This window comes from Metopolophium dirhodum, chromosome 1 (assembly GCF_019925205.1).
Source record: "Metopolophium dirhodum isolate CAU chromosome 1, ASM1992520v1, whole genome shotgun sequence".
In the NCBI taxonomy this organism is placed as follows: Eukaryota; Metazoa; Arthropoda; class Insecta; order Hemiptera; family Aphididae; genus Metopolophium; species Metopolophium dirhodum.
Genome location: NC_083560.1, coordinates 89583296 through 89602674, shown reverse-complemented (window position 1 = coordinate 89602674; position 19379 = coordinate 89583296). Strand labels below are relative to the sequence as shown.

Here is a 19379-nt window from a genome sequence, read left to right as displayed (position 1 = left end):
TTACAAAGACCTTCTTATTAACTACAGACGCGAGCAACAAGGCGCTCGGAGCCATGTTATCTCAAGGTGAAATAGGAAAAGATTTGCCAATTTGTTATGCATCACGCACATTAAATAAAAGTGAAAGCAATTATTCAACAACTGAATTAGAATGTCTTGCAATAATTTTTGGGGTTAAGCAATTTAGACCATACCTATATGGTAGGAAGTTTATAATAATTAGTGATCATCGTCCACTAATATGGCTCTTTATTCTAAAAAATCCATTATCAAAACTAGCTCGATGGAGAATACAGTTAGCAGAGTACGAATATGAAATACGCTACAAAGCCGGAGTACTTAATTCTAATGTAGACGCGCTTACGCGAATGTATTCAATTCAGGAAATAAAAAATGAAACATATGAACAATTTCTCGAAAAAATAGAAACACAACTTGTTACGAATAATAATGTGAAAGAAACTATAGGTACACTAATAGTATCACCAAAAGAATATAATATAGTTTCAGAAAATGCAAGGCAGTATAACTTTAGAACAGGAACAAATTACCAATTAAAAAAACAATTTGGAAACGGTGCGATGTTACCGCTCAGTAAAGTAATAGGGGACACGCCTTATTACAAACTGGAAAATAGATTCATAATATTCCTAGTAACAAAAAATATAGATCGGCAGAAAACAACTTACGAAAACATGTATATATCATTAGTAAATTTGAAACTACTTTGCGAAGAAAACGAATTAAAAAAACTAGCTATGAATAAATTAGGCGAACATGACGATTTAGAATGGGAAAAAATAAGGTCAATGATACGATACATATTTCGTAGAACAGGTATAGAAATCATTATATGTGCAGGTATAGAATATACTGAGGAAGGAAAAGCGATTATTTTAAAACAATTTCATGATTCAAAACTGAATAGTCTTGTTCATAGTATTATAATACTTATTCATTATTTAAATAATTATTTTTTCTTATCGAATTAAAAAAAAAAAAAAAAAATAGTGAGGATACAACTATCAATAAGCAGCCAACAAATGTATTTTTTGAATCGTCCACAACTGGAGCTGCAGATGGATCACTTCCAGGACCATCATTTGAAGTATACAATACTCCAATGTATGATGATTTATTTTGTGAGCAATCAACAAATATTATTGCTGATTCTCCTACATTAGAACCAGATGATAAATCTCTTCCAGGACTATCGATTGAAATAACTAATCCTCCTGAGTATGTAATTTTTACTATGAAATCTGTTTTAACAAATACTGATTTATAATTTATATTAATAATTATAGAACAACAACAGAAGTATGTTCTTTGGGTCATCGAATAGTGGACATATTCTACGTATTTGAACAAATTAAAAAATGTATCCACGAAGGGGGTTTTGGATGTACTTTCATGGATATGGAGTTTGTACGTGAAATACGTTTTGGTCTACGGTCGCAATTTCAATTCACATGTAAAATGTGTAAAGTTAACATGAAAATTGAGTCTGAAAAAAAGGTCCCAGAGACATATTTGCCTATAAATTTAGCCGCAATCAGTGGTTCAATATCTATCGGAATAGGATATTCACAACTCGATGAAATATTAGCTTCCACCGATATTCCATGTATGAGCAGCAGTACATTTTTATCTGGTCAAGAAGAAATCGGTGACAAAATTCATTGTATTGCCCAAGAAGCAATGAGATTAGCCGGTGAAGAAGAAAGGCGATTAGCGATCGAAGCAAATGAATTAGATATAGATGGTATACCTATGTGCACAGTTGTAGATGACGGTCAGTGGTCCAAACGTAGCTACAAAACTAAGTATGATGCTTTGTCCGGCGTGGTAAATACAATAACTGTACAGTTATACCTACTTATAAAAATAACTAAAAAGTAATTTATTTTAAAGTAATTACCTACTATTGTGTTTTTAAAATTTTCAGGCTACAATAATTGGATATAAAACCAAAAAAATCTTATTTATTGGTATAAGAAACAGATATTGTTTAATTTGTCAGAGATCGAAAAATGCAAAAAAGTCTGCAGTTCCAAAACACACTTGTTTTTTAAATTGGAACAATGCTTCAACAGCGATGGAGGCTGATGCTGTTGCCGAAGGGTTCAAACGAAGCATTGAATTACATGGCTTAAAATTTAATAAACTAATTGGTATTTTATTAAGAACTATTTGAAAGTGACAATAATTAATACAATTATAAATATTATTTTTTACAGGTGATGGTGACTCTAGTGTCAGCAAAAGATTGTTGGAAATGAGACCGTATGGTCCTAATTTCCATATTGAAAAAATTGAATGTAGAAACCATTTATTAAGAAATTATGGTACAAAACTGGCTGCTATTGTAAAAAATAGTAAATTCCCAATACCATTGCGAAACCATATTTCAAGTAATGCAAAGCGATTTAGATCTGCTATCACTAAAGCCATAGACTATCGGAGTAAGTTGATTAGTCAAACGAAACATCAAAAAGTCTCCGGTGAGTAATAACAATATTGATTTATATTCTTATATTTGTATAAGTTAAACGATACAGCCGATAAAAGGAAATTTTAATTGCATCAAAATATAAACTCGTCTCATACTAACACATATTTTGATGTAAAATCGAAAAATAAATGGGTCGCTCTGTTATATGTTAGGTTTGAATGAGCAACGAGCAATGATCACGCCACTGGATTTAAAATTTTAAAATGTACCTTGTCACTGTTATGAAAGTGTTAAAATGTTATTCAATGATTGTAGGTATAATATGAAAATCGATTGTTAGTGGAGAAAAAACGGAGGTGTCTGTCTCTTTTTTTAAGGCTATTTTATAATTTATTTTTATTATTATTGTTATACGGCAAACATTATTATACAGGATAATTCACCAGTGTTCCAAAAAAATTATTCACTAAACAATTTAAATTAAAAAAAGAATTTTTTTTTCTATTTTGAATAACAGAAGTTTTTATATTCATTTCATTATAAAAAAATATAGATGTGTAAGCATGCCTGATGCATGGTGAACAACACATTTACCTTGTATAACTGTATATATATACTATATTATAATAATTATTATCCAATTGGCTACCTGAAACTTTAAATTGAAGATAAAAGCATTTTTTCTGCTCCAAAAAGTGATGATAATCACAAAAGTAAATAAATAAAACAATATAAAAGTAATTATTGTAAAAACTGCAATATTGCTTAGCTTAGAATCTAAAAAATAAAATGTCATGTTTGAAGTACATTATAAAAATAATAATACACATATTACTCGTACCTACTCCATATGTTACATTATCTATATTCCTAAGTGATAATTTGTGTTTTACTATAGTATATTAATATATGTTTTAATGTATATTTAATTTTACTCTATATAGGATTACGTAAAGATATTACAAATAGATTTTGCCATATCATGGGTAGTTATAAGCATTGTGAAAAATATTTTTGTAATGGAAACAAATCAAATGAACTTGATTTGTTAGATGACGCGGAAAAATGTGGCCTAGTAAGAGAAATAAATCAAATAGTTGGACGACTAGTTATGCACACTGAAAGTTTATTGTTGAACGTGGACAATAATGTGTGTGAACAGTTCAACAGTATTATAAATAAACACTTGTGTGGAAAACGGATCAATTTTTCATTACGAAATTCGTATAATACAAGAATTGAGTCTGCTGTTGTATCATATAATACTTCAGGTCAATTTTTACGTTCATTACACAAACATGCAGTCAATGAAATTAGTCCTGGTAATTTAGTAAAATATACCTATATGTTATAAAAACTAGTTAAATATTATGCCAATATTGTTATAATTTATAGGTCATGAAGGAAAGAAATTTTTAAAATCCAGAGAAAAGAAAGCAGCAGCACTTAAAAAAAGAAGGCAGTTGTTTCCTAAGAAAAAATTGTTTTTGAAAAAATCGCGCGGTGCAGATGAACATTACGGCTTAGCTGAACCTCTTCTAGATGAATATTCTTTACATGACATCGAAGAAAAAAAAACATATTTTTTGCATTCAATCACATTGAATGACAATGCAAGGCAACAGTTGGAGTTAGAAACAAGAGAACAAGCAGCATGTCAAAAATGGCATATTGAACGAAAAAACCGTCTTACTGCTTCTAACTTTGGCCGAATTTGTAAACGAAGATCAACAACCTCATGTAAGTCTTTGGTTTATGATTTGCTGTACAGATATTTTTCTTCAGCCGCAACTGAATATGGAAAAACAATGGAATCAATCACCATACAATGTTTGGAAACTAAATTAGGCCAAAAAGTTTCTTCTTGCGGTCTAATAGTTGATCAATCTATTCCATACTTTGCTGCTTCACCAGGTGAGACATAGTCTATATAACCTTTATATATTTAATATAATACAAATACATTTAATTATAGACATAATATAAAATATCAAAATATTTTTACATGGTTTCTTGTCGTTACAAAACAAAATGTAAATACTTATATATATATATAATATATATATTTATAATTATTTAATTATTTTTATTTATTCTTTATCCTTATATTTTTTTTTTAATTTTTACTTTTTTGAATGAAAACATACAGTTTTAGTTTCATATTTTAAAGCTGAATATTTTTCTTAGTATTTCGGTACTTAAAAATCGAATTTAGGACAAAATTGGCATATGAAATTTAATGATGAAATTTAATATTTACGAGGAATAAATGTATAACGAACAGGAATTATACCATCTTAATTACTGGCAAGTTTTGTCAAAGTTATTTTTACTATTTACGATGTGCAAACAGGTAGTTAACAATATTGGATATCAAAAAGTAACAATAAGTTGAATTTAGTTTAGATTATGTCAAAAAAATTTCTCGTAAATATTATATTTCATCGTTAAATTTCATATGCCAATTTTGTAATTAGAAAAAAACTTTTTATACATAAATTGTTCAGAAAAAAATAATCTATCCGAATATGTAAAAAAAATGATGTTTTCATTTAAAAAAAAGTAAGTTGTATCGCGCATGTGCGTAGGAACAGTTAAAAATTTGAAATTTATCTGAAAATGTGTATTTAAGTACTATCTGTCATTCAGTGAGAACACAATTTTAATATAAGATCATTAAACTGAAATATTTAGTGGTACCTCTTAGCGTAAACCACTGTATATTTTTAAAAATTTTATTTTATAACTACCTACCTACTTGAAACCATGTAAAAGATATTTTTTAAATAATGAATGTTTCATATGTTAAATATAACAGTAGGATACAGTATAGTATATATTTTATACATTTAGACATGTATTTACAATTTTAATTAATAGATGGACTGATTGGAGATGACTGTCTGGTCGAAATTAAATGTCCTTATTCTGCTAAAGATCATACAACCATCATTGATGCTATAAATGACAAAAAAGTAAGATATATATACATATACAATATATATATAATATATATTTATATCAATAAAAAATGTATCTAGATGATTTATTTAGATTAGTACAAAAATAATCTAAGATGAACGTTTAGATACCTTGTAACTATTTATCTAGATATTAGATAAGATAAAAGATGAACAAATAATTATCTAGATATTCATCTAGATAAGTCCAAACACTGCCTATATGTATATTAAAATCTTACATTTTTCAGATAAAATTTCTTAAAATTAATAAAAAATCAAATGAACCAGAATTAAAGATAACTCATGATTATTATTATCAAATTCAAGGGCAATTGCATATAAGCAAAAAAATGTATTGTTATTTTGTTGTATTTTCTGACAATTGGATACACATTGAAAAAATTGTATATAACGATGAATTTTGGCAAAACGAAATGTGCACTAAGTTAACAAGGTCGGTATTCAAAATATTATTATTAAAAAAAAAATTGTAATAATAATAAAACTATTTTTATAATATGATTACAAATAAAATACTATCTACATGATTATTGAATATATTATTTTAAGACAAAATACCTACCTATAAAAAAAATTATATAAACTAGGAAATTTTCTAATAATATTTAAATAATAAATAATTGATTTTAGGTTTTATCTAGACTGTGTGTTACCGGAAATAGTAATACCTCAATATGGCAAACGACTTCAAATTCAAGACATAAAAGACCCACAAGAAAAGATTGTTGAATGATTATTACCTTTATGATAACTGATGAGTTATGGCTATATTATAGTATATTACTATTATATTATTATATTATTATATATTAATATTAATATATCTATTATTAGTATTATTATAATTATATAGGTATACTATACTCTAATTAGTATATTTATAGTATAATATAATACTATATTTATATTTATATACAGTATATTAGGCCAAAATATTGAATATTTATAATGTAATATATCATTTGAATTATTTTTTTTAATTAGACTATCGTTTTATAATATAATAAAAGCAAAAAAATAAAATAAAAATTATAACATAAATATTTTTATAATTTTTTTTTTTATAAATGTTTAAAGTTAGAATTATTTTTAAATGTTTTGTTTTTGCATAAGTAGAATTGAAAATTTTAATAATGATTAAATAATAATATATGAATAATTCCCCATATCCTTCATTTAATAGATATTGTGTACAATACTCAACTTCTTATATTATTATATGTTTAAAAATAAAATAAGTAAATACATCAATACATAATATTATCTAGTATTCAAAATTATTTAAAACGTTAGGTACCTAATAGGTTATACGTATAATGTATATACAATATACCTATATGAGATTAAACTATCGTACGAGGTACGATAAGTACTTCAGGTCACCTATAAGTTATTACTTAAACGATGCAATAAATTTACTAAAAAATCTATTTAATCGTAAATCGTAATGAATTTATTATTTTACATGTACCTATTTCAAAAAGTAATTAGGTTATAATTAATATAAATCGAGTTATGTTGTATATAATGGAGTTAGGTTTGTACGCACTACGCTTTGTTTATTAGTCAAAATATTTCATCAAATAAGACTACAACATAAGCTTTAATTAATAAATAGATTGCGAATTGTGTGTTAGAGCAAGCGCGCCGCGCGACAGTACATGGGAAAAACAATAGTAATAAGTAATACAATTTACGCACGCAAGTAGGTACGTAATAGCAGGCTGTCTACTGCATTGACATTTGACGCGAAACGCTCAAAACGGCCGCTCGTGAAATAATAATGTACCTCTCCCGCGATTACGACGCACGGACCCAGTCGCGTAGACGATGGGCGTTGCATACATTTCACTTTTACCACGACGGCCTCTTAAGACAAGGCCATTGCAATCACGCTTGTTTGAAAAGTTGTGCGAGGAGATGGGAAATTCTCATAGATCACTTCTTTTACACACTGAGGTACGTTGGCTGTCAAGAGGGAAAGTATTAACACGACTTGTGGAACTCCGTGAAGAAGTTGCATTGTTTCCAAAAGAAAAAACTGATTTGGCACAATTTTTGTACAATGAAGAATTTATTCTGAAGCTCACGTATTTAGCTGATATATTTTCGAAACTTAACGAACTAAATTTATATTTACAAGGAACACAAGGAGCCGATATTTTTGCGGTTCATGACAAAATTAAAGGTTTTATGAAAAAACTTACTTTATGGCAAAGCAACATTGAAAAGCAAAATTATGATTGATTTGAAACATTTCAAACTTTCATAACTGAAAATGATATAAAAGTAGCTGATGACATAATTAGCCATATCAGTTTGCATTTAATTTCGTTGAAAGATAATTTTAATTTTTACTTTCTTGAAGAAATGAAAAAATATGAACAAAATAGCTGGGTTGTGAATCCGTTTCAGAAATCTATATCCACTGGGATATCGACAAAAGCCGACGAAGAACTCATAGATTTATCAGAAAATTCATCTTTAAAACTTCAATTTAGCCGCAATAATGTGATTCAGTTTTGGCTGTCGTCTCAACAAATATTTCCAATTCTTTCAACTGAAGCTATAAAAATACTACTCCCTTTCTCATCTTCATACATGTGTGAAGTTGGATTTTCGGCAACGGTGGACATCAAAAACAAACATCGAAACAAGCTAAAATTATCGAACTCCTTACGTTTGAAAATAACTAAAATTGACGTCGATGCCATTGCTGTTATTAACCATAATAGAAAACAAGCACACACTTCGCATACACCTCATTATTAAAAGTACATTTGTAAAAATATATTAATGTACTATATAAAATTAACCTATAGAATACTAAATACCTAATAAAAATGTATACATATTTATATAATACAAATTTTGTTTTTTATTACCTACTTTTTAAAAAGTGAAACAATGTGGGTCGCGAAAAATTTTTCGGGGGAAATTTGGGTCGCAGTACTAAAAGATTGAGAAGCACTGCACTAGTCCTTTTAGGCCACAGGGCAATCAATCCTGTTGAACGTGCTCATAGGACCTTAGCTGAGTACTTACGACATTATGTAGACAAGAATTTAAATAATTGGGATCATTTATTACCCTTTGCATTTTTTGTATATAATTCGACAGTACATTCATCTACTAACTTCCAGCCATACGCACTAGTTTACGGACGCACATTGGAGGTACCGATCAAATTAAAAACCGAGCCAGAACCACGATACAATTACGACGATTACTTATTTGATTTAAAGGAAAACATGCAAGTGTCACATAAGATAGCTAGAGAACAATTAGAAAAAACAAAATAAAAAGTAAGGAAAGGTACGATAGGAACGAAAGTCCACAAGAAATACATGTTAAGGATTTAGTACTCCTAAAGGATAATAATCATAGAACAAAACTCGATCCATTATGGTTAGGGCCATACGAAGTCATAGCAATAGTGGGAAATGAAAATGTAGTTATACAGCGTGGGCGGCGTAGCATCACTGTTCATAGAAACAATGTTAAAAAATATTATAATGATGCACAATCCGATTAAAATATATATATATATAGTTATTTATATTTAATTAACGTGTAAATTATTAATTTGATTTTAAGAATAAAACTAAATAGGAAGCGTAATACAAGTAATGTAGAACTAAACATTTTTTTTAATTCTTTAAGCAAAAAAAAAAAATATAAATTATAGATAAATTTTAATTTTAGAGACAGACAAAGGGAATTCATTTTGGAACTTGAAATCGCACTCCAACAAGAATTACATGAAACATATACTATAGGGCCGGAGAACACACCGAGGTGTTTTATAGGTCATATCAATACTGCAAATAATAACGTTGAAGAACCTTTCACAACTCTCGAAATAACTAAAATAATAAAAATTATTACTAATATCATGTATGATTTGTCACCAAATTCAGTGACGTCATTAGATACATTATGTAAACGACTAACAAATTATATGAAACTTTTATACGATCCAAGGGATATACTAGATTGTGATAGGTGGTTTTAAAAAAAAATATACATATAAGATAATAAAATAAGGTAGTTAGTTTAATATAAATATAATTTTATACTTTTAGATTGGTGATGATGATTGGTTGTCTAGTCAAATCTGACGAAATAAATACATCAGAACAGTTTAAATAAATATACGCCTTATGGAAATGGCAAGGGATTATATTACGAAAATTTAGGACCTACTAGGATTATAGGGGCTGAATATAAACTTGTAACATATTTTTCGTTAAAGGAGTACAATACAAAATATGTACCGATCAAAAACATATCGATTTATGCGGGAAATACCAGATAGTAATAACGGATTTATATAGCGAAATAAGTAAACAAAAAGAACGTATGTATTTGTCATTAGGAAGTGGTATGGATCAATTCGATAATAAGCAACGGAAAAGAAGGGGGCTAGTAAACATAATAGGTAACGCTATGTACACGTTATTTGGCGTATGCGATGATAAATGCACTAAGAAAACACGGGAAGCTATAAAGCAAACAGAAGAATCGGGGGCTAATATACTACACATAATGAAGGCTCAAACAACAGTAGTAAAAACAATAGTAAAAAATATAGGAAATACGTTAGATCAAACCGAATAATTATATAGAAACATTTCTACTAAGGAACAACAATTATACGTAAGAATGTTACAAATACAAACTAGAACTGACGATTCGTAGTTCTAGGATTGATATATTGAAAAATGAATAGTCATGATTAGTAATTATTTTGTAATTTCTAAATAATGTAAATAATACATTTCTAGTCAGTGTTATAAAATAATAATAAAATAAGTCCAAATATATAGAAATAAATAACTTAAATAATACATTTCTAGTCAGTGAGTACGTCATTTTAAAGAAGGGTTTTTAAAAGAAATAGTTTTAATGTATTGTAAAGGGGTTATAGTTTTATTTTTTAAGTTGTTTATTTGTTTATTAATAAATTTCTGTTGTTTCAAATACTTTTCTCTGTGTTTTACTAGTATTAAATTATGACTTGACGTTATTTTTATGTATACATTTGTATTGTTTAAGAATATTTAGAAATTGATAAATATTTGGATGCGATGTGTAGAAAAAAAGAGTTAATACATTTTGAATGAAAGCTATCTCAAGCGTTTGTAGTACGCTGCATACCACTGTTCATTTCAGCCCACATTTTAGGTGAAAAATGTGTACTTTTGTAAAAAACTCCAACGCTTGACATCATTGGCCGACATTTTGTGAATACGATATTTAAACTTATCAATAATACGGATTTCTTTAATTTTTTCCTTCAAATGGTATTCATTTTGAATTTCCAATATAAACTATAAAGTATCTCTTGAGTTTTAGGCGCTTGACGTACTAAATCACCACGTGGTCGTAAATCGATGAGAGTATTAGCCTTAAGATAAAATGTTCGTAAACTCATAAAGTAGTAAAAACCAATTCGAATTTAAATGGACGGACTTTGTGAGAAACGTGTCAAGTAACTTTTTGGTTATTTTTATATTATATATCAAAATTGTAGGAAATTTTACGCTGCATCGATTGGTAACACTGTTTTTAACATACGGTGACTTGTTATTGTGTTATATTTGTGTGCGAAACGTGTCAACTCAATAACAGTTAAATGATTTTGTGAGAAAAATGTCAAGTCAAAAATAATTAAACGATTTAGTGAGAAACAAGTCAAGTCACTGAATTATAATACTATTAATAATATTATTTATAGTTTTTTTTGTACAGCTTATATTATAATATTGATGGAACCTATAGGTAGGTATTTTAATAGTATAAAAATGTCAAAAAGAACTCAACAATTATTAAAGTTGGCTTGTAACAGTAAGTACCTACTTAAATAAAAAATTATTATTTTAAACGTTGTTACTTATTACATTCAGTTACCATTATAAAAAATTCAATATTTTGTATCAACTTCTCTACAGATGCCATTGAGCCTAGTGCAGCATACACTAAGCCATCCTACTGTAGAAATTTGACCAAACTTTTTCATAAGACTACATGTGAAAAATATAATGATCAATATAATATGGATTATGTAAGAGTAAGTGAACATTAATTTCATACTCATAATAGGTTAACTAGAGATTTATATTGTTATCAACCTATCAACGCATTTATTGCAGTAGGTATAATATTGCAGTATATCATTAAATGGTAGTTATTATTCAGTAATAATTAGTAATCATATTTTAATTTCAAAACATTAATACTTGACCCGAGTATTGAAATTTGAAATACAATAAATTATTATATTGAGTTCTAGTATTACCTATACATAGTAAGTTATTATAATTTTTAGGTATTATACTATGATTATAATACTTACCTACATTACTAAAATTAAAATAGTTACATATCTTAATTTATTATAGATATCTAACTTTAATTATATTGTAGTTATTAATATTTACTATTTAATATTAAATATACATGCAACATTTTAATTAAGTTGCATATTTTAAACACTTATGTACTAAACTAAAAATAAAAAAAATCTTTTAGATCAGAAATTTAATATTATATTCTTTGTACATATTATTCATTATTTAGTTAAAATTGTAAAGAATTTGCAATTTAATGTACCTGTGTAGTATGTTAATATTTTGATTCTTGTTTCTTAGCAATGGGTCAATGAATCTCAACCATCATATGGAACACAAATTGGCAATATAACTTTGGATGATACCAATTATGTGATTGAAATTTCCAATGATGATTACAATATTTTGGATAATGCTAATTATGTAAATGAAATTTCCAACGATGATCTTAATATTGTGAAAAATATAAATTATGAAGCTGTTTTGCCTATAGAACAGGTAATTTATTTTGCAAGCATATACATATAGGTTATTATAAGATTAATTAACTTTTTTTTTTCAAATAGAATAATGTTCATGAATTTGAAGAAAGTGTTATTTTGGGCACACCCCAGCTATTAGAAGGAAGCAAACCGATGCCATTTTATGAACATAATATTTTGGAATATGTTAATGATGTAGTAGTAATGCCTGTAGAGCAGGTATTTTGTTTTGCATGAATAGTGCATAATATAGTTAGTGATATTTATAAAATTAATTAATTATGTATATTTTTTAATAGAATAATGATGATGCATTTGAAAGAAGTGTTATTTTGGGCTCACTATCCATACTATCAGCGGAAAATGATCAGTTACAACTTACAAATACAAATAAAAGAAAGGCAAGAGTGAGTAATAAAGGTGATACCAGAAAGTTTAGAAAAAGTCAAAGTGAAAAAAAAAATAAAGGTATGAAGTACACAAATTATAGAAAAAAAACTATCAAAGCTAGAAAATCTGAACCTTTAGGTAATTGTAGAAATAATTGTAAGTCTAAAGTTGAAGATAATTTGCGTGAACAGTTATTTGAACTTTATTGGTCAATGGGAAATTATAGTAGGCGAACTGCTTATATTTCAAAATTAATTGTATGTTCGGACAAAGTTAGTAGCAGAAAAAGAAGGGATACTCCTGAGAAACAAAAGCCAAAAGAAAAGACTTACAAATATTATATCCCCAAGAATGGCAACCTAATTATTGTTTGTAAATTATGCTTCATGAAAATATTTGGTGAAACTCGCTCATTTTTGAGAAATGTTTGTATAAACATGTTGAGTTCACCAGCACATCGTTGTTCTCCTGATAAAAGAGGACGAAATACACCAGGAAATAAACGGTCTAATGATGACATAAAAATATTAATTGATCATCTAAACAAACTTCCCTCCTATGAAAGTCATTATTGTAGGAAGGAAACATCAAAAAAGTATTTGCCGAGCCATTATACTTTAAAGCTAGCATATGATATGTATGAAAAAAGTGTAGAAAATCCAGTGTGTATGACAATATATGCACAATATTTTAAAAATTCAGGACTGAAAGTAAAAAATCCTAAAAAGGACACCTGTGCAAAATGTGACAAATACAAAATACAACTAACTGATAATAATAATTCATCTGAACAAACAAATAAGTTGATTGAAGAGAAAATAAAACACCAGGATGAAGCTGAATTCGCTTATCAATCTAAAAGAAACGACATTTCAGATATGTCTACAGATAAATGTGTAATATCCTTTGATTTACAGCAATGTCTCCCAACACCTTCCTTAGAAAGTTCTGTAGCTTTTTACAAAAGGCAATTGTGGACTTACAATCTTACTGTCCACAATTGCACTACTTCCCAAGCATCTTGTTACATTTGGTATGAAACAATTGCAAAACGTGGGGCTAATGAAATAGGTTCATGCTTATTCCATTACCTTAATAATCTCTCTAAAAATATAACGAATGTTATCATGTATAGTGATTGTTGCCCTGGGCAAAATAGAAATTCTATAATGATTGCTATGTGCTTATATTTTTTAAATCAACAAGACACTATTAAAATAATAGACCATAAATTTATGGTGCCTGGCCACACCAGGATGGAATGTGATGGAGATCATGGAAAGATAGAAAAAGCCAAAAAAACATTTTCCTCGTCTATAAACCACCCACAAGACTGGATTAATTTAATAAATTTTGCCGGAAAAAATAAATTTTCTGTAATTCCAATGACCCAAGACAATTTTTTCAACTTTGATAGCTTATTTAAAAAAAAAGTATATCAGATGAAAAAGAAAAATGAGGATAAAGATGCATTTGTTTTTCAAGATCTAAAATGGCTACGATACACTAATGAAAACAAAGGGATTGTTCAATACAAAACATCATTGGATCCAAATGCACCATTTTTGAAGTTAAACTTATCAAAAAACAAATAAGTACCCATGGACATACCAATAGCATATACAAATCCGTTGGGTATAACTGAAGAAAAGAAAAAAGATCTTATGTCAATGTTAATTTTTATTCCTGAAGTGTATCATGAATTCTATAAAAATCTGAAAACAAATAAAAACTTGACTGATCCACTTGTATCAGAAGAAGAAGGTGACTAATATAATAACTCATTGTTATAATGCTTTTAATATTTTTATTTAATAATTTATACATGTTATGTTTATACTTTATACCTACTACCTAGGTACTAAAAAGTTATATTGTTTTTTTTTTTAAATTATATTCAAGATTTATGGAATATACTTATTTATTTTTTGTTTTTATAATGTATTTGATATTAATATTCAATTGCTTAATGCTTAAATGTTTATTTTAATTAAAGGTGAATTTTTATTTTGATGATTGTTATTTTTTTATTTTACTTTATTTATATTATAAGAGCCATAAACATTTTACAATGATATTTTTCCATATTAGAATATTCAGTTGCCTCATACTATTTCAATTACCTAATAATGTTATGTTGACATGAAAATATTGCAATGTACATTCTATGTGGGGTATCAAATACTAAGTTATATTTTCTGTAAGTATCATACATTAGTACCTACATATGTATATTCAATATTGTAATTTATGAAGTACCCTACACTTACCAACTACCTATTGCAGTATATTAATATACTGTTAACTAGTGCTTACACCTATACATTTTTTCATTGATTTTCTTACAAAGGTAATATTCTGGAGAACTGTTCTTTTCAAAGTTGTTAATTAACTAAGTAGGTACCTAGTTTATAAAAAAAAGTATTTCATAGAACTTATTAACACCAAATTGAGTATAATAAAAGAAAAACTTCTCTGTAAAAGGTTAATACCTAATAATATAAAACTTAACATGTTATCATAGCACAGACTTCTATAAAACCAAATCAGTAGTGGTGTTATTAATGTCAAGTCATTTGTGCAAAAGGTGTCAAGTCAAATATTGTTTGTGTCATTAATGTCAAGTCACTAAAAAAAGATTTAAAATGATTTAAGATTTAAAGTTGAATGATAATCTGAAAATAAATATGTCTATGTGACAGAAATAACTATCCTAAAAAATTAAAAACAAAAATAAACGAATATAAACGTTTTTTTCTTCTCCTGAAAAAATAGAATTTTTGACTTGAAACGTTTCTCACAACGTCCGTCCATTAATATATTTGCTGCACACTATATGGTTCATATGCGACAAATATTTTACTCATAAGAGGGGCCCACCGACTTCCAGCAAACAAAATTAATTGTACACCTTTTTATAATACATTGGGAAAACCAAATAGATTTGGATTTTAGTTGGATATGTTGGTGGGTTATAAAGTAAGAGTTTTCCATGAAAACGGTGGCCTTGATATCAACTTTGCCGATTACAAAATCTAATTGCCGTTATAATTTTACTATCGTCGTAATATATTACTATTGACGTTATTGTACTGCGTAGTTACGTAATATACGTCAATCGTATTTATCTATTGATTGCCATTTGTTTATTATTATAAATAATTTAAAATGTCAAAAAAATAATTAAGTGGTTAAATTAAGAGAAAATTAAAGAATAAACGTCACGAAGAAACAAAAAAAACTACACGGTAGTTAAGAACTGGGTTATCTAGGTACTAGGTACTAGCGTACAATCGAAATGTTTGTGAAAACTGATTAGCTGAAATCAAATTTGACTTAAGACATTAAACTTAAAAACATTTAATTTGATATATAAGTGTAATAATCAAAAATTTCCTTTTAATGATTATATTTACTGGAATAAATATTAAACATTAATTAAACGCATTGAAATAGTGTAGTGTTCTTGCATATTAAATAATCAAATTTTTAACAGTACAATTTTATTCTATGATCCAACTATAGTTGGCTATAGGCACTCATATATTATAAGCAACTAATTACATACGACATTAATTTAAAAAATATATTATGCATACATTTTATTTTAGCAAATAAGATGAAAAAAATAGAGAAGTTCAATTTGGGGACCAAAATTGTAAATTGTACTGGGCCCATAAAGTGGTCTAAAGGACGTTTCAATCAAATAGCAGACAAACAACGTTTAGATCACACAATCAACGAATATAACGAATATTTGATTCATACAAATATAAATCAAAGATTTGTAACAAATACCAAGGTATCAAACTATAATTATTTTTACACAATTGTATAGGTACCTACATATAAAAAATGTCTTAATTTCTATAACAAATACAAATTGAATTAAAAAAAACCTCAAATTCGTCGACCTTTTATTATTTTATCAACTCGTTATAAATTATGATATTCGGTGATTAGAAAAATAGCTTGGTTTAAATATACTTACTTTTTAATTTGTATCTGTACATATTATGTGGAAGCTAGATGAATAAGCTAAGCCCCCCAAGCCCCGACATAATTGCGTCTATGCAGATTTTCATCAATTTTATTTAACTGACAATAATAAATGGTAACATTGCACAGAAAATCATACGTAATCATGTTGTATTTGGGGTCATGTTGACAATCCATTGTTTGATCAAAATCGTATGGAATCGTGTTTCCAAAAAGGTAAAACGTACGGAATACCGGGCACGGGAAAGTACAGAGTTTGACAAGTGTGGGTATCAGACTAAAAACATTAAGCAGGTGAAATATTGGGATGGAAATGCATGTAATTTCAATACAAGAAAAAAGAGAAAAAAACACCGTTCGTCGCAGTGATGTCATTCTTGACTTACCGACAAACTTGCGGACGTGGTCGAAAAACACTGAATTTCTGACGCCTGGCACCAAGATCACGTCCACTTTAAGCTGAATCCCTGTGCGAATTTTTTCCTCGTCTAGTTTAGAAAGTGCAATCGAGCCAATCGGTATCTTCGGTATGTGCACTGTTTTTTCGGAACCCAAAAATTCTCCTCGCTTTATCACGCAATACACCTCATCCTCGTCTGCGCGGAAAGAAAAATAATGTAGTTTTTTCTAACGCCACCGTCACAAGAACATTTCATAGTTAATGTTTCTTGTTCGTCCTTATAATAATAAAATAACATGTATATTACGTGTTTACCCACTCTGATTACAGCAAGTTCGATTTTGCCGTAGTCCAAGTAGATCCGATCGTTAGTTTTGAGCCGAAAAATCATATCACTGTTCACATAAATACGGTCCTCCGTACACTTAAATTTGTACTCAACGTCGTTGGTGACATAAACATGAGCATTCGTCGATAATTCAATCAAACGTTGTATGGGCTGGTCAAGTAAAAATAAGTCTTTTATTGAATTATTAGACACGTGATAATAATAAATCGTTTTAGAAATAACATTCTTTATGATTTCACTTTCACAACTTGTATTATATGTATTCATTATTCAGCCAAACTATTAAAACGTGCTACCAAATAACCATTATTTATTTATTATTATTTTATAATATCAATATTTATCACTGTTGTAAGGAATAGGCTTCCAGTCTTTATGCAAGATCCTCCAAGATCGAGTACTAAAGTCATTGAATACGGTACTTGATTGTTGTTTTTAAGGCTGTAATTAAAAACCCCTTGGCGAATTTCGAAGACCATTTTTTGACTCTGTTCAAATGATAAACCGTTAAAATCAAATATTACCATAGATGCACCCCTTTCACAAAACTCTTCAATTAATCCTTTAGTCACGTTATGCACTGAAATAATAGTATAAAAATAAATATTTATTGACATAGAAGCGTAGGTAATTAATTTGTGTTTATATATTTATACGAACGGACGCCACAAGCTATAGTGGTTAATGTATTTTGTGATGAATTTGATTCAATTTTTAAATTGCTTAAATGGTCAAGATAGTTATGCTCAAAAGAATCTTTTATTTGCATTTCATTGTCATGACAAGTTTCCTATACATATTTGATTTTCTTATAACAACAATAACACATAATATAATTTACTAATAAATTACAGTGATGTTCTTACCCAGGGGAACACAACACATGGTTCTTCACTTATAGGTACATTTGAAGAGTTCATACTACGTTTCAATATATTCCCAGAATTGCTTATGATAAAAAATAAACTTTAAATTAATTTAATATAAAACGATTAAAATCAACAGTGATGGAATCAACCAAAAGTTTGTTTGACAAACGTTACCTTAGAAACCTTTTGATGTTCATAAGACACACTTAATAATACAAAATAAATTAAATTACTTGAATATTAAGAATCTTGAAAGTAAATTATTATTTATAGAATTATAAGTTATACGACTAATATTATATTATAATAACTTAATAATACAAAATAAATTAAATTACTTGAATATTAAGAATCTTGAAAGTAAATTATTATTTATAGAATTATAAGTTATACGACTAATATTATATTATAAATTTAATTCAAAAGTCCTAAATAAGCTCTCCCAATAACTTTAAACATTTAACTCGCTGTATAAAATAAAAAAATATAATTAGGTATATAAATCAAATTTATTTAACATTAAAATGTAAAAGCTTACCTCCCTTGAAGAATGTCACTTTTTTGTAGCATGAATCTAATAGGAGAAGTTATATAAATACAATATACTTCATCAGTATCGCTATTTTCCACTTGGTGATGTTTGTTTGTAGCATCTGGAAAGACTCCATTAAAATACAGTCTAGTCGCGATAACTCGAAAAACTTGACAACTCGATTTTTTTTTTATTCCCCTTGAAATTCTCATAACACTCAATGTATTATAAGTCTTGTTGACTCGAATATAAAATTGTAATGAATAGCTTAGTCGAAGTATATGATTTATATCTGTGATGTATGGGTATTTCGTAATAATTTGTTTTATCTACTTTAAGATAAAATGAGTAGATATAGAAACTGATTATTAGCGCATTCACAATAACAGTAAGTATGTATGTATGCTTAATAATGTTATTGACAGTGTTGTGACGATCGTGTCGATCGTGCTACAATCGATGAAAATGTTGAAGTCACTGGACTATTAACTGATAACGAAATCATGAGTATCAATATATCAAACAGTGATTCCGAAAATGATGAGCCTGAAAGAACTTTAGATATG

The 19379-nt window shown here is 27.9% G+C and overlaps 2 protein-coding genes across 2 annotated transcripts in view; one reads left to right on the top strand and one right to left on the bottom strand.

Moving 5' to 3' along the window:
- The window catches only part of LOC132935682 (pyruvate kinase-like), a 58314-nt gene extending 39982 nt beyond the window's left edge, over positions 1 to 18332 (bottom strand). Inside the window, exons 1-5 of the mRNA XM_061002302.1 lie at positions 18279 to 18332; positions 18073 to 18202; positions 17760 to 17992; positions 17379 to 17562; positions 17050 to 17259 (exon numbers count right to left, since the gene is read on the bottom strand). Coding sequence (XP_060858285.1) covers positions 17050 to 17259; positions 17379 to 17562; positions 17760 to 17992; positions 18073 to 18202; positions 18279 to 18332 — 811 coding nt within the window. The remainder of the gene's footprint in view (positions 1 to 17049; positions 17260 to 17378; positions 17563 to 17759; positions 17993 to 18072; positions 18203 to 18278) is intronic.
- On the top strand, positions 1030 to 6184 carry LOC132936248 (uncharacterized). The gene is made up of 9 exons (XM_061002940.1): positions 1030 to 1239; positions 1308 to 1848; positions 1949 to 2174; positions 2241 to 2504; positions 3400 to 3777; positions 3851 to 4369; positions 5336 to 5430; positions 5667 to 5872; positions 6070 to 6184. Exons 1-9 carry the CDS (start codon positions 1124 to 1126, stop codon positions 6170 to 6172), a joined length of 2448 nt encoding a protein of 815 aa, XP_060858923.1. The 5' UTR covers positions 1030 to 1123; the 3' UTR covers positions 6173 to 6184.
- Positions 18333 to 19379: the final 1047 nt, after the last annotated feature.